Source organism: Protobothrops mucrosquamatus, unplaced genomic scaffold (genome assembly GCF_001527695.2).
Source record: "Protobothrops mucrosquamatus isolate PMUCROS unplaced genomic scaffold, P.Mucros_1.0 scaffold358, whole genome shotgun sequence".
Lineage (NCBI taxonomy): Eukaryota > Metazoa > Chordata > Lepidosauria > Squamata > Viperidae > Protobothrops > Protobothrops mucrosquamatus.
This window is the reverse complement of record NW_015386693.1, coordinates 296,583-322,207: the sequence shown is the minus strand read 5'-3', so window position 1 is coordinate 322,207 and position 25,625 is coordinate 296,583. Positions and strand designations below refer to the sequence as shown.

The following is a 25,625-nucleotide window of genomic DNA, read 5'->3' as shown; positions in this document are numbered from 1 at the left end:
TATATATATATATATATATATATATATATATATATATATATATATATATATATATATATATATATATATATATATATATATATATATATATATATATATATATATATATATATATATATATATATATATATATATATATATATATATATATATATATATATATATATATATTTGCCAATCCAAACTGGAGTCGGCTATCGGCGGGGCATCTTGTCCAAGCCAACAAAAAATGCAAGGGGAGCGCCTCTTCCCAGCAAAGCTATTAGGGTTGCCAGGTGTCCACTATTTGAGTGGACAGTCCACTTTTTTCACATTATGTTCACTATTTTTTTTTCACAAAATAGTGGACATGTTTTTTTATTCAAAAGCTTTATGATGAAATGGTACGTAATCTAAAGCTGTACAGTCTACTTTTTTTTACTACTTGCACCCCCCCCCCCCCGCTTGTCCGCTATTTTTTTGGAAGCAGACCTGGCAACCCTAAAAGCTATTCCGTGGCAACGGAGAGAACATCTTCCGGGACCCCAGCTTCGAAAGGGTCAAGCACTAAGGGGGCCAAGTGGCGACTTTCAGCTTCATCTAACCCCTCCCCACCACACACACACACACGGTCTCAGCAAGGCGCGTTCAGGAAGGTTTCACGGGGCACAAAGCACGTCAAGACCTCGTCCTATTACAATTCCGCAACAACGGCGTTTTAAGTACAAGGCCAGTCTTACCAAGCAAAGCTCGGGGAATCTTAGCAGGCTCCCCTGGAAATTCGCTTTCTTTTTCCAAGGGCATTTTTGCTAGAAAGACAACCATTTGCCCCGGAGCTGAACGAGAGTCGGAAGAACAACGGTAGACACGGAAAACAGGCAGGCCGAGGCTGTTCTCCCTCCGGTCGTGTGTCATTCAAGGCACCGGACTGCAGAGTCCATCATAGATTTAGGCCAAGGGAATTTGTGCAGTTTCGCAGGGTCCAGAAGCGATGGGAGGTTGACAGGGGGGGAGCAGGCTGAACAAGCCTGAAAGAAACCTCGGTGCGAGACCCAACAAGGGCTGCCGAGAACGTGGCAATCTGTCGAGGTTTTTGACAAATAGCGCCTGTTATCCTTCCGGGAGCAGGACGGGCCTAAACGGTTTCTCACTTACGATGCTTGGACCCGGGGCACCTAGAGAGCCACTGAGGACCACCCCCGGGGCTTGCCGCAGAGACACGTGAAACCATTTTCAGAGACCCCCCCCCCTGCTTCGTTTGAGTTGTCCCGCCCCGACTTCTCCAGGTGTGCTTTTCACCGTGGGAAACTGGAGAGACTTTTGAATGATTCTAGAACTGGGATAGGGCGAGAGCTAAAATCTTGTGGATGTGGGATAAGTATTCTGATCTTTCCTTTCATTTTCGGCCTTAAAAGATACTAAACCCGCATGCAGGGAAACAAACAACGTTGGCTGCAAAAACTAGGGTGGGAAATCAACTTAACTTGCTTTAAAAATAAATTCAAATCAGAATTTGAAGATGAGGAATTCATTTTCGGGTAGTCCAATGCAGATTTAATATACTGCTCAAAAAAAATAAAGGGAACACATCCTATAAGAAATCCTATAGGATGTGTTCCCTTTATTTTTTTGAGCAGTATATTAATCACTATCCATATCTAAGAGTTGGATTCCAATGAGACTGGGACCGATTCTTTTGCACAGACCTCGAGCCATGTTTTAGATAGAAGAAGGTTCCTTGACAATCCACAGCATTTAAATCTGCATTGGACTACCCGAAAAAGAATTCCTCGCCTTCCAATTCTGATTTGAATTTATTTCTAAGCAAGTTAAGTTGATTTCCCACCCTAGTTTTTTGCAGCCAACGTTGTTTGTTTCCCTGCATGCGGGTTCAGTATCTTTTAATGGCGAAAATGAAAGGAAAGATCAGAATATTTATCCCACATGCATGTAGGCCGTATTTTTGAAAGCGCCCGAGACTGGGAGAATCAGTTACTCTATATAGTTCCAATGAGCTCGGGATTCTGACTAATATTCTGTCCTTACGTTATGTATGAGTGCGTGTGCGTGCACACACAAACGCACACAGAGATGGGCAGAATTGCTTGAAGAGAAGGTTCGTGCGTATTCTGGGGGGGGGGGGTAAGGGATAAAAAACATTTGCGTGATCAAAATGCCTCCTCGATCCCGTCCTCCTAAACATTTAACTAAAGAAACATGAATAAAATGTGGAACTTGCTCTCTCTGAAAAGTTCAAGGCGCGCAGCACGTAGAAATTCGTGCGAGGCGAGAGAGACCTTCCTCCAGAACCAACCTCGAGATGAAGCCAATGGCAGCATCCGCTGAAAAGGAGTCCCCCAAAACCGGGGTGGGTTTGGGCTGCTTTTCCTAGATGAAACAAAACACCCGTGAGGTTTGTGCGCAGGAACTTTCCCGAGATTTTGACGGCCGGAGGAGCCGGAGAACTTTCCCAGCCTGGTCGTCTCACCTGGCCAGGTGTCCTGAATTAGCTTTCCAGTCGGAGTCTCTCTAGTTCTTGGTCGACCGTGGCATTCATCACTCCTGTCTAGGGTTGCCAGGTCTGCTTCCAAAAAATAGCGGACAAGCGGGGGGGGGGGTTAAGTAGTAAAAAAAAAAGTAGACTGTACAGCTTTAGATTACGTACCATTTCATCATAAAGCTTTTGAATAAAAAAAATGTCCACTATTTTGTGAAAAAAAAATAGTGAACATAATGTGAAAAAAGTGGACTGTCCACTCAAATAGTGGACACCTGGCAACCCTACTCCTGCCTACGGACGATGGGGGTTGTAATCCAGGACAACTGAGGACCATCATTCGCTTTGGCTCTACCCGCCTTGGCGGGGGCTGGGGGTCCAATATTCCTCATTGCCGGAATACTCTTCCGTCAAATCCTCTCTTTCCTGCAGATAAAAGTTGGCGTGGAGGGGAAACGATCCCCTCCAAACCGCCCCAAACGACCTTTTGTCCAAAACAAGGTCTGTGCCAACCTCTCTCTCGGGCCCAGGCGCACCGCTGAAGTGAACGAAAGCTTGGCTTATACGGAAGGGGGGTCCTGGGTACCCTGAGTCTTATTCCCCACTCCCCACCCCGCAAGGGAAGGTTGCTTAAGGGCGATTGTCCGGAGCGCCAGTTCCGGTGAGGCTGAGGTCGGACGTCAGGGGAAGCGAAGCCTGGAGGCCTTGGTTACAGCCACTTAAAAGATTTATTTTTTTTTTTATAACCAATTACAGTCCAATAAATCATCGGTGCCTGTGCGGTGAGCTTTCTATTGGTTTCTGACACGCCGGAGAGCATGCCTTTAGATTCCCCTCGCAGCTCCGGCGGCTGCTGCACCTCGCAGGGCGCCCTGCTGACAGTCCTGTGGTTGTACCTTGTTCTAAAGTTGGCCAGGGTTTCTCAACCTTGACAATTTTAAGGCATGTGGACTTCAACTCCCAGAATTCCACAGCCAGCATTGCTGGCTGTGGAATTCTGGGAGTTGAAGTCCACATGCCTTAAAATTGTCAAGGTTGAGAAACACTGAATTTGTTTCTGTTCCCACTCTTGGAGAAGGAACAATTCGGACAGAGGGTTTTCCAAAGCCTCTGAGACGGGAGACATCTCCTGTCTGTCCGCTTCCCAGCTGCGGGTCTGGACTTCTGGGCCTCGGTAAGACGCCTTTGCCCTCCGCCCTTGCTGGGCCATTCTTGAAGGATTTTCGCCTCGGAACGACCGGACACTTGATGAAACCTCCAACTTGTCTCTTGTTTCCTCTAGTTGCAGTCCTGGGCGGGCTTGAATCCAGGGACTGGTTCTTGCTTCATGGATTACCTTTCTCTCTTTTTTCTTTAAGTTCGGCCAAGTTGCCCCTTTATTCTTCGGGATTTCCCTTCCAGGAAATTGAAGTCCTCTTAGTCGGTTGCAGAGAGTCGAAAATGAAAAGTTTCTGTGCCTACTTGCTGCTCTAGAGATTCTCCCCTAGACCTGATCTCATTTGCAAGTGATCGTCAGATTTGGGCATCTGCCCAGTTGACAAGCAACTCTGCACCTTTGAAAGGCATTGTTGGACTTAATCAAAACCATTACAATTATGATTCACTTTGTCTTACTCCCCAATCTTTCTCCCTTTCCCCAGTCTTGGTGGTGGTGGTGGTGGTGGTGGTGGTGAGTGCCTAGGCTGAACTGGAATGGCTTCCCTTCCAAAACCCATGGCACCCAGTCCAGGAAGGTGTCCTTGGCAAAATGGGAATGAGTATTACTTCCGCTTAACTGGACGAGATGGTGTTTTCTTCTCAGATGAAGGAGAGCTGGGTCATGGAAAGAAGGCCAATGTGATTTAGTACCCTGGTTAGAGGCCCACTTGTGTTCCCCCTTATTTGGATTGGTAGGATTCACCCTACAGCAAGTGCACTTAGGACTGTAGTGATGGAAGATGCTACACAAAAGATGGCTAGGGGGGAGGTCCAGGCACCCTTTGTGATGATAACAGTGGCGCTGCTTGGAGCCCGGACTTTCCTCCTGGGCAGCCCCCCCCCATCCCCTCCCTACTGGGAGTAGAAACTCATCTTGCTTTGATCTATACCTTTCCTCACCATTGTTTTCTACTTTTCCCTCCCCGGAAAAGAAGAGAATGGAAGACAGCCGAAGACAGACTTTCACAGTCAATACTGAAATATATCATGCCCTTTCCAGACCTGCCTCTCCTTTGTTTTAGGCAGAAGTGGGGAGGGGTGCTATGAATGTAGAGGGCTGGTTCTGGTTAGATCACCAAATCCCTTTCCCTGGCAGATCAACAGAGAAAGGGATCCATTCCCTTCAGATTTCTACCCCAATAAACTGCTTGATTTTTATGGAGTCATCTCCTACAAATCATATAGTGGTTGTCCTTAAGGGTCATAAAACTCAAAAGCATCATATTGAGATACAAACAAGATATATACATATACATATACTCCTTGCTGCAACCAAATGTATGAATATTATATATTATGTGCATCTCATATTTTGTATTTAAAAATACAGTTGTAATAGTTTTGAAATATTTTATCTTTTAAAGTGAAACAGCATTTAGCCAGCCTCAGTTCTGAATAGGCAAACAAACCAAAAGAGAACAACTGTGATACCTATTTCCTTATAATAAAAACTCACTTGATTCATTTGAAATTTATTTCTCAAAAGGCATTCATATGCTTGGCTAAAAGAAAAAAAAAGAATCTCTGTAAAATGGATTGTTTGCTTTTAAATGTAAACACATACAGAAGAGACTCCTAGAATCTGTTTTTATCTTCAGTCTTCTCTAAAATGTTTAAGAAATTCTAAGTTAGTTCCTTTTAGATTCACTCTGCGATCCAGTTGATTTCTTCCTCTCCTGGTCTGGATGGTTTTATATCTTCTCTATCTTTTTATCCATCTTGTTAAAGCAAAATTCTGATCTTCCAGAAATGGACTGATTTGAATCTCCCATTAACAGCTTCTGGCTTGGTCAACTATGGGAGATGAGACCTGAGGTCCAGTCCAGGTCATATTGGCTTTTCCTCCCCTTTTTGCATGCTCTGTCCTACTAGACAAAATATCCCAAAGCTAAGGATCTCTCCCACCATCAGTAAAAAAATACTTTCATTTCAATTGGAGCTTGTTATACGCAGCTATTTAAAAAGCACAATAGCCTTTATTTATTTTCAGAAAAAGAAAACATGTGCATTCAAAAGCAGGAACCTATATTTTTAAGTAGTCAGAAATCATTTGTTTTCCAAAACTCTTCTACAGAGAGATCAAGTGCCAAAGGCATGTCATGATTTTTATGAACGTATTGTTATAGATTCTACAATTCCTCCATTGTTTTAATATCAATATTACAATGACCTCATCACTGTTATGTATTGTATATCATCTAAAAAGTGTGATGTAATATCATATAAAAAGGGTGCCAGGACTGAAGTTTTTCTGTGGTGTGAAGATGTATATTTAGAGTTATTGCCCATATTTAGAGTTATTGCACAGTTATAAAAATTATGGTACGACAGTGTTTAAGAAATGTACCCGAATAGAAAATGTATATGGTACATATGAAAGGAGAGAGAAAGAAAAAAAATGATCAGGCGATTCCACCCCCACCCACCCCCTTTATGGCTTAAAATCTCAGGAGGTGCAGATCACATTTTGGGATCATCTCCTTAATCCCCCATTTTCAAACAATTTGGCTAAATGGGATGGGAATCTTGACCAAGGGGACTTCAATTTCCCCCTCGTTGGAAAAACCGTTTTCACCATATTATTCATTATTATAATATTGTAATGTATTATATAATATTACTTATTATAAAGAGCTCAGCAAACAGAGAGCATGGAAACCAAAATACAACTCTTGGAATCACCCTGTTTTGCGAAACCTTTCTTAATGTCTTGAGTGAAAAATATAGACCCAAGTATTTTAAATCCTGAATTATATCCTGGACAGACCCGGCGCAATTGCCTTTCAACCTTCCTTTCCTAAAAACGCGGACCCCCCCCCTCGTAATTCGATAGGATGGAAAACAGTTTCCATTCCCATATTCTTCTTAGGAGGAATCGCTCCCAACTCTTCCCAGGCGAGGCTTACCGAGCCCCCCCCCCCCCAAAAAAAAAATTAGGTGGGAGGTGATAGCGCCGCCTAGGCCTAAATCCGCGGGGTTGCGGTGCGGGGAGCCGGCGCTTGGCTCAGACGGACCTTGCGGCCGCCTTTCCTCAGCTCGGCCGCTGGCGTCCCCGGAGCGCCCGTTCGGCTCGGCGGAGTTACACCAGCGGCGCTTTGAGGCCTGGCTTGATTGGCCCAGTCGAGCCAGTCTGGGCCTGAACCCGCAGGGCCTCCCGGACGGGCCCTCTGATCTTGGCTGGGCGGGGAGGCGGAAACCAAGGGGGAAGAAACACTGCAAGAGAATCCGGGGGTCCCCGAAACAAGAGAAGAGTCTCGGGGCTGCGGTGCTGGACTTAGCCCGGGAAAAACCAGGGGCTGGCAATTCTTTCCTTTCCTCTCGGAAAACCTTTTCTTAAACCGTCCTTAGAAGGAGGGAAAAGAAAAGACTGCAAGGCTTCCGGATTGACTACTTGGCCTCTCCCAAGGATCTCAGCCAGTTTTGTTTTTTTTAAAAAAAAGATTTCTCCAGGAAGGATTTTAGACTCATCAAGTCCAGCACAAAAGAGAGAGAAAAACATAATGGAAAACTCTCTGCAGCTGTTGTCAAAACACACGAAGTTCAAATTGCTGGATCAGCAGGTTGAGAAAGGAAGTTCTAGCAAGGATTTCCAAGTGTCCTACCTCCCCCTTTTTTATTTCTTGGCCTTCTTCAGTTCTTCCTGTGAACTGAAATGGCTTTTTGGCGGCACATCTCTAAGTGACTATATCGAAATGAAAGATTTTTTAAGATCAACTGGAGTAAGAGCCTGATAACGCCACTCTGAAAGGCAGATTGTCCAAATTGTTAAAAAGAGAGTCCTTTTGCTATGGATGGTGTGGATACCCCCAGCTAGAATGATTAGAAAGAAGTGAAGATTTTATGACCATTGATATGAAGGGGGGAAGCATCATCAATCATTTTATTTCATCATTGCTTCTTCTACTACTGTTATACTTAGAAAATATCTTTCAAATAGTATTTTTTTTCTGGGCAACCTGAAAAATCTTTGGGGCAGGATTTGATGTCAAAATGTTGTTGCTCAATACTAATCCAAGCATCTGTAAGAATAAACAAACAATAGGAATTACTGCAGAGTTAAGCAAATTCATTTTACTTCAAGATTAAAGAAAATTGTGACTCCAAGACAAGCCCAGATAGCTGGATATCATCCCCAACAGGGAGTTCTAATCTGGTGGTTCTAACTGTCAAGAAATTTCTGCTTAGTTCTAGGTTGGCTCTCTCCTTGATTAGTTTCCATCCATTGCTTTTTGTCCTGCCTTCAGGTGCTTTGGAGAATAGCTTGACTCCCTCTTCTTTGTGGCAACCCCTTAAATATTGGAACACTGTTCTCATGTCACCCCAGTCCTTCTTTTCATTAAACTAGACATATTCAATTCCTGCAACCGTTCTTCATATGTTTTATCCTCCAAATTGGCATGATGTGCTTACAGATTCTTAGTTCAAAGCTGACAGTTTCTCATCTGTGTTCTCATCTAACTGGAGTTGATGGACTGTTGTCAACATATAGCTTGTTAACTAATCAAATCCATAGGTTGCCAGATTGAAGGTTATTTTTAAGATGATTATTTGGCTAACATTATGTTTAATCCATGTATACAGGTAGTCCTAGAGTTACGACCATAATTGAGCCCAAAATTTATGTTGCTAAGTGAAACATTTGTTAAATGAGTTGCCCCATTTTATGATATTTTTTTTGCCACAGTTGTTAAGTGAATCATTGCATTTGTTAATATTTAGTAATATGTTTGTAAAGTGAATCTGGCTTCCCCATTGACTTTGCTTGTCAGAAAGTTGCAAAAGGTGATCACATGACCCTGGGACGCTGCAATTGCCATAAATATGAGTCACTTGCCAAGCATCTGAATTTTGATCATATGACCATGGGGATGCTGCAACAGTCACAAGTGGTCATATCACTTTTTTCAGTGCCATTGTAACTTTGAACTGTCACTAAATGAACAATTATAAATCAAGGATTACCTGTATATGGTTATTCAAGTTACCATTCTCTATTTGGAAAATCAGAACTTGCACCAAAGAAATACAAATGTATAAAAATACTAACTTGACTTAGAAATAAATATTTCTGAATTGCTTAGATCTTCATTCTAAGTTGAAAAAAATGTTAATGTAAATTGATATAATTTTGAATGGTTGTACCAGTTGTTTGACATATTCTACATCACAAATATAATTTAGCAGGATTGTGCCCAAACCCTGTTGAAATTAATTGCCAAGCTCCCATGTGCAACTCATTTCAGCAGATCTTATGCATACAAGGGAATGTCTCAAAGGTATCTTGTAAATTAACTAACATGCACTTAAGTCTTTTACCTTACGTTCAGAATTACTTAAGAGTGCGTATTTGTTAGGACTGCATTGTGTATATCATCCACATAGAAAGCTGCTTTTTTAAGCACATGTTCAAGGAGAAATTGCTTTTAATTCTAAGCACTGATCATAACAGGCCCAGTTACAATATACACCCACAAATCAAAGTGCAACCCACCCTCCAACACACTGGCTTATGTGGATGTGTTTGGTTTGGTGGCCATAAATCCAGCAGCTGCTTTCTTTTTACAAGCACTCATTGTTTGAAAATCACTTCCTCTTTGAGCCAGACATTTAAGGGTTTAGTAAATTTAAACTAGGAAAGAAAAGGAGAATCCTTCCATAACTTGTTGGAGCGGGAAGTGGTGAAAATAATTGGCAGTTGAATTTTGGAAACTGGGAGGAAAGATCTAAATCTTTTTTGGAATTTGATTATATTCTGAAGGAGATTTCCTTCTTTTCCCACTGTGTTCAGAAACTCTTCATTGCTGGAAGCTAGTTGGCATTTTATGTATAGCCTAAGCTCTAGTTATATAACTTCAGAAGTGGGCATTTAAATATGATGCTGCCAATGAGCTTTCTTTAACTCACATATGACTCTTTTCCCAGTGAAAACCAGGACGAAAGACAAGTACCGAGTGGTCTACACAGATCACCAGCGACTTGAGTTGGAGAAGGAGTTTCACTATAGCCGTTACATCACCATTCGGAGAAAAGCTGAGCTAGCAGCCACACTGGGATTGTCAGAGAGACAAGTAAGACTTTGCTCTGTGTAATGTTTCCAAACTTCCCAACTCTGTATTTAACCTCCGTCCCTTCTTTCAGTAAATCTTCCTGATCTTACTTTTGTTTACAGTAATAAATGCACATAATACACCAAAGTGTTTGTATTAAACAGGGCACCCGCCTTTTAAGAATATGTACATTAATGTCCCTTTCAGTATGAAACAAAGTGTGTTTTAAGAATGGGAAAAAATACCACTTTAATTTACTCAGAGTCACTGTAGGATGATAGACAGCTGTCCAGAGTTTGGGAAACCAGTTCTATCCAGCCTATGGTGGAAATTTCAAGAATGCCTTTCTTATGCACAATAAGTGCTCTGCTACAGAGCTTCTGTCCTTTTTGTAAAATAAAAAAAGTTTAGCACATAGAAATATTTGTCAGAGACCCAGGATTACACTGTTGGTTGCATTTGTTGGGCATGCCCTAAGTGGAAAAGAGAGGCTTATTCTTATGCAATGAACTAGTGCTTGGTTTTAAACAGCTTTCCTGACTTGGTAGCCTCCAGGTGCTGAAAAATATGTTAACTTGCTCATAAAGTCGTGTCACCAGGCACAAAGCTTCATTATAAAGAGTCTGCTTTTTAACCATGAAAATCTCTTTTTGTCTCTAATTTCAGCCAGAGTTAGTACAAGTAGTCTTAAATTTTTAGGTGAAGATAGATGATGAAGAGGCCATTTATCTCATAAATTCTCTGTCTGCCCATAAGGTGAAGTCTGGGTGTAAAACGTTCCCATTTCATTACCACAATCCCCAAATTTGAATATGCTAAGAGTTCATAAAAATACCAAGTTTATCTAATGCATCGCTCTTAATCTATCACTTTCCCGAACAACTAATTGATCCAGTTTCATAGCTAAGGATTTGTACCTGGATCTTTTCAGTCTTAACTTCACTCAATACAATTTAGCACAATGTGTCCAGTAATTCATTTCAGAGTGAAATGAATTCAGGCAGAAGGAAAGGTTTTTAGAGTAATTTTGGCTGCACCCCTACACCTGACCTGGAACAGGAATGGGCTACAATGGACTGCCAAGCTCCATTGGTGTAGTAGTCCTAAAGCCACTTTCGATCACCATATGCTGGAAATTGGTAGCATAATTCCTGCCATGATCAACATTAAAAAACTTAGAACATACTTCAAAATAATCTAATGAAAAGAAGAGGGAGGACCCTAACCTTCTTTCCATACACCTCAAAGACTCCCATACCCCAAAATGTTTGCCCCTATTCTCATTGCATCATCCTGCCCCCCCATACCAAAAAATATTACATGCAACTTCCAGCTATGAAAATATTTTCACTTCTAAACTATAATATTGGGATATGTCTTTATCCCCTCATTGAAATATCACAATTTGGGAGAAGGATTCAGATACCAAATTTAGATTGGGGGAACCTAATATTTCTGGAAAATACCCACAGTTATTTTTTTTTTCATCAACTAGCATGTTCTTAGTTTTGGCATTTTGTCTATTCTTTTCCTAGTTTTGCATGCTGCGTAATATTCTTGTTAGCATCCATTTGATAAGGACAAGAATGCTATGTACACAGACATCTGACTATTGGTATCCAAGCAGAATATGCTGTTTTCCAAAAGCTAATTATGAACATAAATCATGAGAAATTGCAAAAGATCTTTCACCTAAGATTATCAACCTACCGGTACTTCAGAACACCGAGATTTTTCTATATCTGGAATTATACTTTTCCACTTTTGTACTTTTTTTTTTTTTAGTGAATCAGGATCAAAGTGGGGAGTGATTCCATGGTACTGCACAACAGGAAACTGGAACTGTCTGCATTTTGCTTTTGTTTGCTTCTGCATGTTTTGGGAGAGGAAGTGATTAAAAGGTTTATTAAAAGGTTTACTCGTCATGTTTACTTACATGTCTTAAGCCATTATTGATGGCTTATACAACTTATTTCTTTTGTTGACAAGTGAAAGCCACTGGAAAAATGCCACTGTGATTGTGGTTTGCCATTAAATGTTATTGGCAAGATCTAGAGGCCACAGAAAAATGGAGGGGTCTAAGGGCTACATATAACCTGCTGCCCAGCAGTTGCTCCCTCTTGCTCAACCTAAAGGTAGGGCCGACCCTCCGAGAATCAAATTTAAATGCACACAGCATGAGGAAGATTTAAGGTACTGTAGCAAACTGTAGGTGCTTTTCAGGTATTTGAAGAGCTTAAAGATTTATAACTTTTATACTTTTATATATGTTCAGGTCAAGTAAATTTACCAATAAATGAATTAGATATTTTAATCAAAACTTTACAAGCCATAACACAGAATCTGTTGCAACTATCAGGTTGATTCAAATGGAGACAATTGATATAAATGTCCCTTTAAATAGATGCAGAATTAATTATTCGTCAGTTCAGAGCCATTGTTGGCACTATCGCTTTCTTTTCAACAGATGTGGTTTTAGGGGAATAACATCAAAAAGAGGGGAAGAAATCCCTGTAATTTAGAGCAGTAATAATTGTCATTGTCTCAGCCTTTATTTTTTTACTTTGTTTTTACTAGGGAATAATTTATTTGTATTAACTAGGTTTTCTTCAGCTTATATTAAGACTTGAATTATGACCCAAGAAGAAGATATAGGAAGTTTAATAAAACCTGCTATCGGTGGGTGGATGGATAAATGGATGGATGGATGGATGGATAGATGATCTGTCATCACGTTGGTATTGACTCTTAACCTACAGTACATGGATCTTCTCCAGGATTAACTCTCCCCATCTGCCCCTTCAGGTCTTCCAATACTGTACCAATCAGCATTGTAACTGAGTCATCCACCTTGCTGCTGATCATCCTCTTCTTCTCTTTCCTTTCTCCTTTCCCAGCATGCCTTATAGACTTCTCAAGGGAGCGCTATTTGAGTGAAAACTTTGGAATGATTTGTTCTGTGATCCACTTGTTTGTTTCTTGGCTATCCATGATATTCTCAAGAGTATTCTCAACATCAACGTTCAAAAGTGCCAATACTTTCTGTCTTGCTTCTTCCAAGTCCAGCTTTGGTTTCCATAGAGCACCATAAAGAAAAATGTTGCATGATTCTGATGTTTATAGTAATAATAATAAAGTTGGAAGGGACCTTGGAGGTCATCTAGTTCAACCCCCTGCTCAGGCAGGAAAGCCTATACCATTTCGGACAAATGGCTGTCCAGTTTCTTCTTTAAAACTTCCAGTGTTGGAGCATTTACCGCTTCTGGAGGCTGGTTGTTCCACTGGTTAATTGTTTTAACTGTCAGGAAGTTTCTCCTTAGTTCTAGGTTGCTTCTCTCCTTGGTTAGTTTCCACCCGTTGCTTCTTGTCCTGCCTTCAGGCGCTTTGGAGAATAGCTTGACTCCCTCTTCTTTGTGGCAGCCCCTGAGATATTGGATCATGGTGTCTGAATATCTTTTCCAGGATAACTTTACTCTGCAAATTCTCGTCTCTGAAGTATTTTTGGATGCTAGTTATTTTGCTGTTAATAGTTGATTTTAAAATGCAGAATCTATCTACCATTTCACTATCTTTATTGCCAGTTGGTTGCTGTTCCTTTAGTCCAGGGGTAGGCAACCTTGGCTCTTTTATGACTCGTGGACTTCAACTCCCAGAATTCCTGAGCCAGCATGGCTGGCTCAGGAATTCTGGGAGTTGAAGTCCACGAGTCATAAAAGAGCCAAGGTTGCCTACCCCTGCTTTAGTCATTAGCTTGATCTATCATTCTATTTAATTGTACTCTCATTTTTTTGCTGCACTTTTTGGCTTTCATTACTAGAGCTTGCAGATCAGGGGTGTCAAACTCGCAATGTCACGTGATGTGTTGCGATGTATCGTGACTTTTTTTCCATTGCCGGCAATGGGGCGGGCGTGGTTTTAGCATGAGACATCCGGCCCATGGGCCGGCAGTTTGACACCCCTGTTGCAGATCATTTACGTTTTCAGTGATTCTGCATAATGAAGATTACTCTTGCATCCTCAGGGTCATGTGATCAAAATTCAGATACTTGTCAAATGACTCCTATTTATGGCAGTTACAGCGTCCCGGGGTCATGTGATCACCTTTTGCCACTTTCTGACAAGCAAAGTCAATGGGGAAACCAGACTCACTTAACAACCATGTTACTAAATATTAACAACTGTGATGGTTCACTTAATAGTGGCAAGAAAGGTCGTAATATGGGGCAAAACCCTTAACAAATGTCTCACTTAGCAACAGAAATTTTGGGCTTGATTGTGGTCGTAAGTCGAGGACTACCTGTACCTTGCTTACCTAGAGCTGGATTATTTTACTTTCTTCTGCCCAGGCCGTGGCTTCTTGTCCTGTGGATAGGTTTTACATGAGGACACCGATATATTCTGGGATTCCTAATTTCCTTATGGTTTTTTTACAGCTTGACATGGTCAAAGCAATCAAGGGCCTTTCTAAAGTTAGTAAAGAACATGGCAGTTTCATTTTTATATTGTTTGGCTTTCTCAGTGATACAACTTGCATCAGCAACAGCATCTCTCATTTCTTGCCTTTTAAAGCCAGCTTGAACATCTGTCATTTCTCTTTACATGTAGGGTTTTCTTGGATGATCCTAAACATTATTTTAGTAGCATATGAAATTAAGGATAATGTGCAACAGGATGCACACTCTGTTAAATCTCCTTTCTTCAGTGTTGTTGTGTAGCACCTATCCAACTGTGTCATTCTTTGCTGCATCAGGGCGTTGATATTGATGATATTGGTATTTCTGAGAAGGATGAGCAAAGAAAAACCTGTGAGTTCCACCCAAATCAAAGTATCTTTGTTTTCCAAACATAGGAACTAAGTATAGAAAATGTGCATATAGTAAATGCACTATGCTTGCTTGTGTCTCTTTTATCTGCAGCATCAAAATACGTGGATTGAAGACTGGCATATATTGTTTTATTTATTTTATTAAATTTATATGCCATTCCATCTCATTGCCAGGTGATTATATAAAGATGTGTGTAGTTTTTATATAGCATAATTATACTTGTAATTTTAATTGTTTCTATATTTACCTGTTCGTAAGCCTTCCAGAGTCATCTTATTGGTGAGGACAGCATAATACATACATAATACATACATACATACATACATACATACATACATACATACATACATACATACATACATACCAGTTTAGGAACTCTCTTCACTTTGCTTGCAACTGGATTGTGCCTTGTAGTTTTTATCTATTTCCTACTGATGCCATTAAACACTTGAATTTAAACAAACTTAAAAAAAATCTGCATGGATTAAAACTTAAGTACACCATGGGCAATCTAAAAACACATGGAATTTTTACAGATTGTGTCTGTCTTTCTTCCTCATTTCATGCAAAGATCTCTACTCTTGGGTGCTTTTCGTGTCATCTCAGAAGAGTCAGGATTGGTTCTATGAACTCAGGGGCGTGAAGTTAAGCTCTGTATATTACCAGCAGTGGCATTTACTTCCATATTATAGCAAGAGTCCTCAGTGTATGATACCAGTTAGCGTAATAATTTAAAAGTATATAAGCAGTAAGCCAGAATATTTCTAGTTCAATTTCCACATTTCCCATTAGAGTGTGGGCTAAGCTATTATCCCTCTGATCCTCCCATCTGTAACAGGAGTGCAAATGGAAAAAAAAATGCAGGGTCATTTTTAAAAAACTACATGCAAAATATTCTGAATGCCCCCAGGTGCTAAATATCATGAGGAAAGATCTTACTGAATGGGGATGGGTTTAAGGTTTCTTTGATCTCCATGGAATCTAGGCATGCCTAAATGTTTGCATTTAGATTTGAATTTAAATCCAAGTGTCCAAGTGCATCTATTGTACAAAGCCGGTTATTGACCACCTTTATATACCAACACTGCCAGATTTTGTTTATCTCCTTAGTTATCAGTGAAGACATCTTAGCATACCCTTTGCTTGCTTAGTTGTTATTGCAAAACACACACACACACCTTCATTTTCAAAGTCCAATAGACTTGTATTTCTAACTTCTGAGCACCACCCCTGTTCCAGGTGTCCTTGGCATTCCTGGAGGTGCATTTGTTCTGAGTCAGCTCCCACATGACTAGTAGCTTTGCTTTTCCTCACCCCCCCCCGCAGGTGTTTTGGTGAGTGTTAAAAAAAACCCCAGTCTCTAATGTGCCTTAGATTTTGCTGCTACTACTGTTGAATTTGGGAAATAAACACTTTCCCCCAATAAAATTCATTTTAACTCTGAAAAAAAGGAGATAAACAAAAAGGCCCCAGCTTTCTACTTTGACAAAATCACCACTTTCTAAATGCAAATTAAACGTGCAATGCACACTATTTTCAGTCTTAAACCTAAAGATGTTTTCCCCACAAGTAAGAAAAGTCCTTGTCCCTATTAGATGGTGGCATTGATGTAGTTGAAGACTGGACAAAAAAATATTTCATATGTCAGTGGATCCTGGAAGCATTTTGATCTGTTTTGTAGTAGTGTAGAGCTTGAAACCCAGCTTTGGTTGAAGGACAGCAAGCAGGATATTTAGGTATAACATGGTGCTCTTTTTTGTATTATGCTGATGATATGGGGGTACCGTATTCCTTTTTTGGTCATGCTAAAGTTTGTCAAAATTCTGTCTACTGTCTTATAGGTAGATGAAGCCTACTGTAGGTTTCAAAGTCACCTGTTTAGGCAGTCACAGATAACTCATGCACTATTTGTTCTAGCGAATTGTGTGGTGAGGTTTGTGATTTGTAAATCATTTAGGTTCACAATTAAGATCTCGATCGCATAGGCATTCTAATTATGTGATGTATAATTGTTCTGAAGTAAGCTTCACTGGATTGATAGCACTGAATCTTATAAAAATGCACATACAGGCTGCATTTACATTCTCAGTATCTTGAGTTATATCTGGCAATGCTTAACCAGGGAGAGTCATAGTTCAGTGCTAAAAAGCAGGCTTTGTATGGAGAAACGCTCAGGTTCTGAGTTTCTGTCTGTAATCTTGGAGTATCATATATGGGACAGTAGTAGGCTGCATGGAACAAAAGCATAATTTACTACTAGTTACATTGCTTTGATCAACATTCTCAAATTTTGGCATAAAATACTCAATTTATTATCTATTTTTTTTAAAGATGATGTTATTATCATACATCATCTAACATTTAGTTCTGACAGGGGTAGGCAACCTTGGCTCTTTTATGACTCGTGGACTTCAACTCCCAGAATTCCTGAGCCAGCATGGCTGGCTCAGGAATTCTGGGAGTTGAAGTCAACGAGTCATAAAAGAGCCAAGGTTGCCTACCCCTGGCTTAGAACATTTGATTAAAGCCCTATCCCCCAGCATGCTGGCAGGGAATTCTGGGAGTTGAAATCCATGCATTTCAAAACTGCCAGGGTTGAGAAACACTACCTTAAGGCTAGCCAGATTGAGAGAATAGATTCGTATTCTAATTTTACAACAAAAGGGATAAATTTCTTCCCTGTAAGAAAACAAGATGGTCTTCTCCTTCCTTCTAAAAATAAATGATCTTTTCTCAGGAATTTATTACAAGTTTATCCTCTGTCTCCAAATCTCCACTAAAAAAAGGGTAGGAGGGAGAACTTTTCTAATCCAATCTCTTCTGTATATTTACTCGGAGAAAATCCTGTTGTACTCTATAGGTAAATTTACATAGGAGTGTTATGGATAAAACTCATCATTATGCCCAGACTCACAGACATGAGTACAATCCGTCCAAAGCAGTATTAGCTGAACTGGACATCAATCTCTGCCCTGAGAGTTGGTGGCATCTCCCTGACCTTGCCTACCCCTGGCCTAGTTAATACTTGGGTGGGAGGCACCAGGAACTCATGGTTGTAAACTGGACTTTGAAGCTGAAAATATCCAGCTCTCTATTATTAACACTAACTCTGTCTTCCTTCCCTAGGTGAAAATCTGGTTTCAAAATAGGCGGGCAAAAGAAAGGAAGATCAACAAGAAAAAGTTACAGCAATCTCAGCCTGGGGGAGTGCACAGTGGATCTGAACCCATGAGTCCTGTCTCCTCCATGCAGGCAGGGACACCTGGCTCTGTTCCCAGTGGAGGCGTGTTGGGTGCTACTGGCTTGACCCCAACTGTTGCACAGTGACAGCAGTTACAAGGAAAGACTGAGCAGCAGAAGAGTTTCTGCATTCTATACAGAAAAAGAAGAAGAGACTGCCGGCCACACACCAGCCAGCCTAGGAGGAAGAAAACCACTAGTCCAAAAGTGAAACCGATGAGGCAAGTGGTGACTCTCCATATCCTGCAACTAGGATGGACCGCACTGAACAGCCAGCGTCACGCTTTGGGATTTCCTGCCCATTTTTACAAAATATACTGTGAGCCAACCAAGTTCAGATGGGACAGGGGGAGGAAGGGAGTTGATTTTCCTTAATTTGTTTCATTCTTGACCCGGATGTTGCCATAGATATCACATAACTGACACTTGACTCTGGAATGGAAAACACCTTTTCTCAGGGAATTGGGCCTGGAATGCCTGCTTGTTATTCCTGTTTTTGTTTTGTTTGTTTTTTTAATTACCAATGTGTTGGGTTCATGATAAATGTTAATGGGAAAAAAAAGAAATTAAACCATATTTTACGTTGTTTTTCTGGTATCCTAAACAAACTGAAAAGGAGAATCATTCACCTCCCAAGGAAGCTGCTGAGATGCTCTGAAGGAAGTCATTGGATGGTAATTTATTGAAAACAAGCATATAAACAAGCAATGGTGATATTATGTCCAGATTCCTACCTGCTGCCTGGCATCTCTTTATCTCTGGTGTAAGCACACACTATGGACATAAAAAATATGTTTTTTATGAGGACTTCTTTTTTCAATAGAGAATATTTTTAAGGTAATCAGCTTCGCACTGAGCCTTACTTGTGATCCTGAGCATCCTTTAATCTCTGTTATCCTATCACTGTTGCTGCCTTGGCTGCTTAACAAAATATAATGTCTGTATTTGAGTGATGGGGTAAATATTTTGAGGACACCAATTGGCTGTTGAAATATATTATCTGCCGCCTCCTAAGATACAGGCAGCTCTTCCCAAAAACAATCCAATAGCTGTTCAAGCCTACCCTCTTACATCAACTTGCCTTCCCAAATATTGAGGAGGGAGAACAACATCTACACACTTCGATTCAGTGATGGATGACACAGCAGAAGCTAGTTTTGTTACTGAACGATTAGCAGATTTTGTGACATATGGGCCTGAGCAAAGAAAGCTGATGTGCTCAAGAAGGGGGAGTACTAGGGTTACTACTAGGTCATTCTGGAACTGATTTAAGTTGCAAATGAGGAAACTAGATTTCTTGGATCTGGCACTACTGGCTGCAGGTTATTAAAATCCAACATAATTAGAGAATCCTGACTGGGGTATATAGCATCCCAATCCTTAATCCAAATTTGGAATGGAACTCTGTTTATTCTAATAAGAAAAAACATCATTTATAAGAATAAAGGCAAGTTTTTGATCATTCTACAGGGCTTCAAGAGTGGGACCTATGAACATTTGCAGCCTAACTTTTAATGCCAGTTTCTGCAAAAGTCTGTCCACTTTGGAATGGGCAGGACCAAACTCAAAAAAGCTATAATCAACGACATGTGAATTTGTATCCACAAGTACCCATGCTGGCGAACTGGCATCTGCCAATGATATTGATTTCTCTTTTCTCCATTCATCCCCACATCTGCTGACTCGCATCTTTGGGGGGTCATTTGGGAGCTGAGAGGTCAAAGAAAGTGCAGCAGAGTCCACTAGCCTTGATTGTCATCCATTTACTTGAAAATAGGTTTCCTTAAAAAAAAATGATCTGAGCCATGTAAATTAATAATAATGAAACAATGTATGTATTGAATACATATGCGAGCACTCCTACCTTAGAGTTAGAATGATGTGCTCTTTCTAATTTTACATGTTTGAGCTGACTTTCAAATAAAACATGTAGAATTCATGCTGTGAAAAGCACAAACAATCCAGGAAAACTGCTTTGAGCTCAAGCCAACTTTATGAAGCCGTGCCCTTTTTGCTGAGATCCATTCATTTCAATGGGATGTAAGTAGAGAACTATGGAACTATAGTCCTGGATTCCATCCAACTCAGAATTTCACATGAAGCCTCAGATGGGCACAGCTGAGAACCTGTATGCTGTATTGCTTGGTTTACTTAATATGATCGGGTTTATGAACAGATGGATAAACAGACAGATCTCCTAATAGCAACTTGTCCCATCTATGGTCAAAGCGTTATGGAATGTGTCATACATCCTGTGAGATGTTTTCATTGATTTCCAAGAAAAATCACAAGTGCTTGGAATTTTTCCTTTCATCAAGACTCTTTATTTGGGCTACCAGATCAGGGCTGCCAAACACATGTAGCCTCTTGGCCACATGTGCAATTTCAGAGATATAGCTCATTGGCATTTAGATACTAGTCCCTTTGAAAGTTCGAACAACTTTCAGAAAACAGCCTTAAGAACTGAGAAAGACTGCCCATATTGGAAATCTGCTTTAGAGAAAAACGGATGGAGCTTAGAAGGAAGGCTCCACAGTGGAGGAGAAAAAAAGGAAATACTTTTTGAAATGTTGTGAATGGTAGAAAGGAGGAAAATATGTTAAGACCTTAGAATAAGACCTGTCTACATCCCAAATAGAAACCAACTTCAATGATTTCATTGGAAATCATTTCTAGCTTTAAGGTATCAGTTTATTGCAAAACCCCTTCCTCACAAGTCTGAGATCTAGATGTTGTGAGGAACCATCTAATTTCTCTTGGTTAAATTGTTTCTAATGAGACCCCCAAATTCCAGCTGTTTAAACAATTGGAAATGAGTTTAAGTGTGTAAACATCCATACTTGCTTCCTTTTTTTTTTTTGAAGACATCAACAGCATGATTCTGTGAACATTCATTCAAGGAAATCTGGGTATTCAGAATTAAAATCACACCGCTACTTTCTCCATCTAAAGTGGATTCAGATACTTGACATCCCTCAGAATGTATCCAAATTATGCAGTTTAAAAATATTAATCAAATAGGAATTTTCTCTCTTGGACAGTAACCTAACTTTATTATGTTGGTATTCTTGAAAGCAGTGCTTTTTTTGTAAATAAAAAAGGTGCCAGAACTCACACATGTCATACAACCCGCCTTGCCTACCCTACAATGTTCCATCCAAAAAAGGTGCCGGAACTCCGTTCTGGGCGTTCTATGAGAAAAAAAGGCCTGCTTGAAAGAGTTTATTATTTTCATCAGTAATCGTAGCTATAATCTTTGAAGAAAAACAGGAATCCTGAAGTATGATGGAGAATAAGGTAATATTAAAAACGCACAAGCAAATCAATGCATACACTGTCATAATCAAAACCGTTAGACACAAAATGAGAATGTTTTTATTTGAATAAATATTTTCTAACAACAGCAATAAGGGTAGTGACTGAAATAATACGAAATTGTAGAGTCCTTTCATTAGCTCAGAATTAACATTTTCAGGGGAGAAAGTCAGACAGATGACTAGCTGATAAATCTATTACTGGATTTTTTAAGCAGAGTTATATACTGGCTGGTTTAAAAAATCATATTATTAGTTGTCTCAAGATTTAAATGCTGATAGATCTTCCTCTATTACAATTGCATTTTCTGATTATTTATATCTTTGTATGAAGGAATCCTTAGGGCTTTTTTTTTTTTCATAGAACACCCAGAACGGAGTTCCGGCACCTTTTTTGGATGGAAACTTATAGGATAGGCAAGGCGGGTTGTATGACGTGTGTGAGTTCCGGCACCTTTTTTTTTTTTTTTTTTTAGAAAAAAAGCACTGGGAAGCCTAATCCTCCTTTCACCAGTGGAGTGAGATATTTACTCAAGTGCTACACTGAATTAAGGTTGTGCAAAACATGGAAGAGACATTTTCCTTCAATAAAGATTCAAGGTAGCAGCACCTTTATCTGAGTTAAGTCTTGAAGCTCTGTGGTCTCAGCTTCTGGTGAGGAGATTGTGAAGAGCCTCGTGTCAAAGGGGGTTTCTGTGCCTGCATAGAGTATTCTGAAAGTAGCTGAGGCAGAATATCCTGCAGGTCTTTTCTGGAAAGAAAGAGAAAGAAAGAAAGAAAGAAAGAAAGAAAGAAAGAAAGAAAGAAAGAAAGAAAGAAAGAAAGAAAGAAAGAGAAAGGAAGGAAGGAAGGAAGGAAAGAGAAAGAAAAGGAAGGAAGGAAGGAAGGAAAGAGAAAGAAAGAAAGAAAGAAAGAGAAAGAAAGAAAGAAAGAAAGAAAAACATAATGTATTAAAGAGGTAAGCTGTAAATGTCCAGAGCATCTTCAGTATCCTGATCATCTGAATTTTTGCTACCCACAGATATACAGCCTGATTAAAGATGTAATACAGGTAGTCCTTGACTTACAACAGTTTGCCTAGTGACCGTTCAAAGTTACAACAGCATTGAAAAATGTGACTATTGCTGTGTCCCAAAGTCTATTTATGACATGTGACTATTTATGACTATTGCTGTGTCCCAAGGTAATGTGATCACTTTTTGCGATCATCTGACAAGCAAAGTCAATGGGGAAGCCAGATTCATTTAACAGCCAGGTTACTAACTTATCAATTGCAGTGATTCACTTAACAACTGTGGCAAAAAGGTCGTAAAATGGGGCAAAACTCACTTAACAAATGTCTCACTTAACAATAGAAATATTGGGTTCAATTGTGGTCGTAAATCGAGGACTATCTGTACTGTGATGCCTGAATAAAGACCTGTTTCTTCCGAATGGTAGCAGTGGCCATTCTAGGGCTAAACTAGGAATTGACGTCCAGTCCACTCTTTTTTTTTTTTCAAGCAGAATTTTGAAATTCAGAAAAGTTGAACTGCTTCTCCATCAGCTGATCCAGCTGATCCAAGAAAAAAGCTACAGGGATCTGCCCATATCTTCATTATTTGGGCTTAACCTGCTTCTTTTAGGCAGCAAATATATGACCCTTGGCCCTTGACCCTCTTTTATCCACCACTAGTGGATGATGCCCAGTTATTTTGACCGACAGCAGATAAATTTCTACAGTCAGGTTCTGCAAACTTTTATTCATCAACATCTCCTTACATGAATATTGTCCAGATGTGCCACATGGAATGCATTCAAAGATAGCTTTGTGATATTACAGTATTGCAAAGGGATCTCTGGGGGGGGAGAAGGGCAGTTTGGAAAGCAAAAACACCGCTGGAGAAGTTGTTTCTCTTAGTAGTACAACAATTGGGGTACAGGTCACGGTATTATTTTCTAAGTAGGTTTAGACCAGGGTTTAGATCCTGTTTTTATTTGAAGGGGCCAAAGGGCTCACAACTGTGGGCATTCTCTCTTTTAGTGCACCTGATGGAGAGACCAGGTGCGCTTGCTCGCTAACCGGGGAGCTGAACTTGCTCCATCCGATAGCCTAACTGCCACCCAACGAGTCTCTCACCTCTTCCTTATGGAGGGAGGGCCAATCCATGGAATCCAGGACGACTCAGTAAGAAACAATCGACAAACATTCCATCTCCTCCTCCCCACCCTCATCCCTCCGGGCAGCCTGGAGCCCAGTACCTCTTTAAGAAGCGATTAACCATAAACTAATAGCTGGAAGGACGCGGAGGGCAAGCAGTCCAGCAGTGGGCATGCTTTCCCAGAAAGATCCATCTTGCCCAGCAGCACGGAGAGCCCTCTCCACACCCGAACCCCAGCTGCCAGGCAGACAATGGAGGAAACCCCAGATACCTCCGTTGCTAGGGAACGGAGGTCAATAATGCATATTTGGATTGTGGAACAGAGCGGCAAGGTCTGTTTGTTTAGTGGTTAGAGGTTCAAAAGTCAGCATTGTCTTACTAGCAGCCCAAGTCGCAGTCTGCCCAGGGGTGGAAGGAAGAACCGACTCACTCACCAATTAGCCAATCAACAAAGCAACCACTTTAATTCCAGCACCCCAGGCCCCCCAATTGGGCTGTGCGGGCAGAGATCAGAAAAGCCGAACAGGTAAAACAGAATGAAACTAAGCTCTTGGCTCTTCCCCTTGAGTCAGAAACAAAACTATAGTTTTCAGGATGCAGTGGCTAGAGGCTAAGGCAGAACCAAGCAAGCCCCCTTTTGGTTTGTATGCTGTGGTGAACCTATGCTTTGATCTGGTCTATGTATGAGCATAACAGCTACACTGAGCATATTTCGACTTATTCAGCAGGGTATAATTAAGCAAACCATAGTTTACTGTGATTGTGAAAGGGCAACGGTCTCAGAAGCCTTCCCCCCCCCCAAGACCACTCAACTTTGCAGTGCAAAGTTTCCTGATCTCTTTCTTTCTATGCTTTCTCATCCAGGATTCATATTCTGGGTTTGCACAATGTGTTAGTCCAGTCTTGTAGCTTGAGTTTTAGCAAGCTGTGTGAACTTGGCCATCACTTTAATCCACAATATATTTATTAGGTCACAGAATATTGTGGGAATTCACCAATTGCCCTTTAACAAACTAGGATTTGCTTACTTGTTTGAATCCAACCAGTTCAATCTTCTTTTGAGTTTACAAGCTACTCCGTAGAATATTGCAGTCCAAAACTCCCCAAGAAAGAAAACCAATTAAACTCAATCACATTTGTTTCTTGAGTAGATACACATAGAACAAGGTTGAAACTAACAGATTTCAAAGCAGGAAGTTTCATTAAAAGTCCTTGTCAGACATATTTTCAGCCCAATGACTCAGGATCTTTATTCCACTGAAAATTCCATGGAATTTCACTCCATACAGCAAGCGTGCTTAAGGGAGCACCTTCAGCTACTGTATTATTGGATCTTTGAAAAATCAGTTCTGAAATTGCTGCAGACCCTGAACAGGGATGAATTAAGAATCTTTCCAGAGGTGATTTATTGCACAAAGAAGGTGCATCTATTACAGAGGCTCTGAACCTATTTGCTTTCCACAAACTCCCTTCCGTTTGTTGCTAGGGACACAGGATTCTCTCTTTCCAACTAATGCCACATTACTGTTATGTTGAGTACTAACAGATTTAGGGTATATGGATGTGATTGCTTTTTTATCCCTAAACCCCAGGCATTTTCATTCCTGGACTTTTTGTATCACCTAGGAACGGAGAGGCACTGCTTAAGGAACTCTATTAAAGCTCCCTTTCACAGTTATAAACCCAGAGCTGTGTATACTCTGGACTATACAAACAACAAAGTGTCCTTTTCTGCATACGTGCATGCCAAATGCAATATGGTTGCCTTTAGTGCAGGAAACATCAGAAGCCAGCATTTCTTTATCAGCTATTATATCTGTGCCTTTCATCACAATGTACAGTAATTTATAGACCTAAAATAATAACATTTGTCTCTGTGCTGCATGAATTCTTGATCACATATGGGTTTTTTTCAACAAGCACAAATTTGGAGCATTTAGTTTTTTAGATAGCTACAGCATAGATATAGATCATTTCCAGCAGTTTGTATGGTATTCAATATCTACAGCAGATTCCAAGCATGTAAGTTCTTAATAAACAGTTCCTTGGGTCAAAGGGTTGCCCTAAGACCACATGCAGCATTGATTTAATTTTACTTAACCTTCTGCTCATTTCTGTGGTTGAGAGTCATTCACTGCTTTCTTTGCAATCTGCTTGCTGGTTGGAAGAGTCAAAACTAAAGGCTGAGAATAAGAGAACAGTTGCTTTTGCTATTCCGGCTTGGGGTCCTAGCAGATTATGCCATGGGAATACCACCCTCATCAGGTAAAATTTTGCCCATCATTGTGCCAATCTATTTCTCATTGTCCAGTATAATCTCTGCTTACCTACTTTTCGTGCTCCAGCAATAATAATGCAAACTCTTCCAATAGCACAGTATGTAC

The 25,625-nt window shown here is 40.4% G+C and overlaps 1 protein-coding gene across 1 annotated transcript in view; it reads left to right on the top strand.

Moving 5' to 3' along the window:
- CDX2 (caudal type homeobox 2) overlaps window positions 1-17,873 on the top strand; it is a 25,851-nt gene extending 7,978 nt beyond the window's left edge. Inside the window, exons 2-3 of the mRNA XM_015815652.1 lie at window positions 9,596-9,741; window positions 17,673-17,873. Of these exons, the coding sequence (XP_015671138.1) occupies window positions 9,596-9,741; window positions 17,673-17,873 (347 nt within the window). The remainder of the gene's footprint in view (window positions 1-9,595; window positions 9,742-17,672) is intronic.
- Window positions 17,874-25,625: the final 7,752 nt, after the last annotated feature.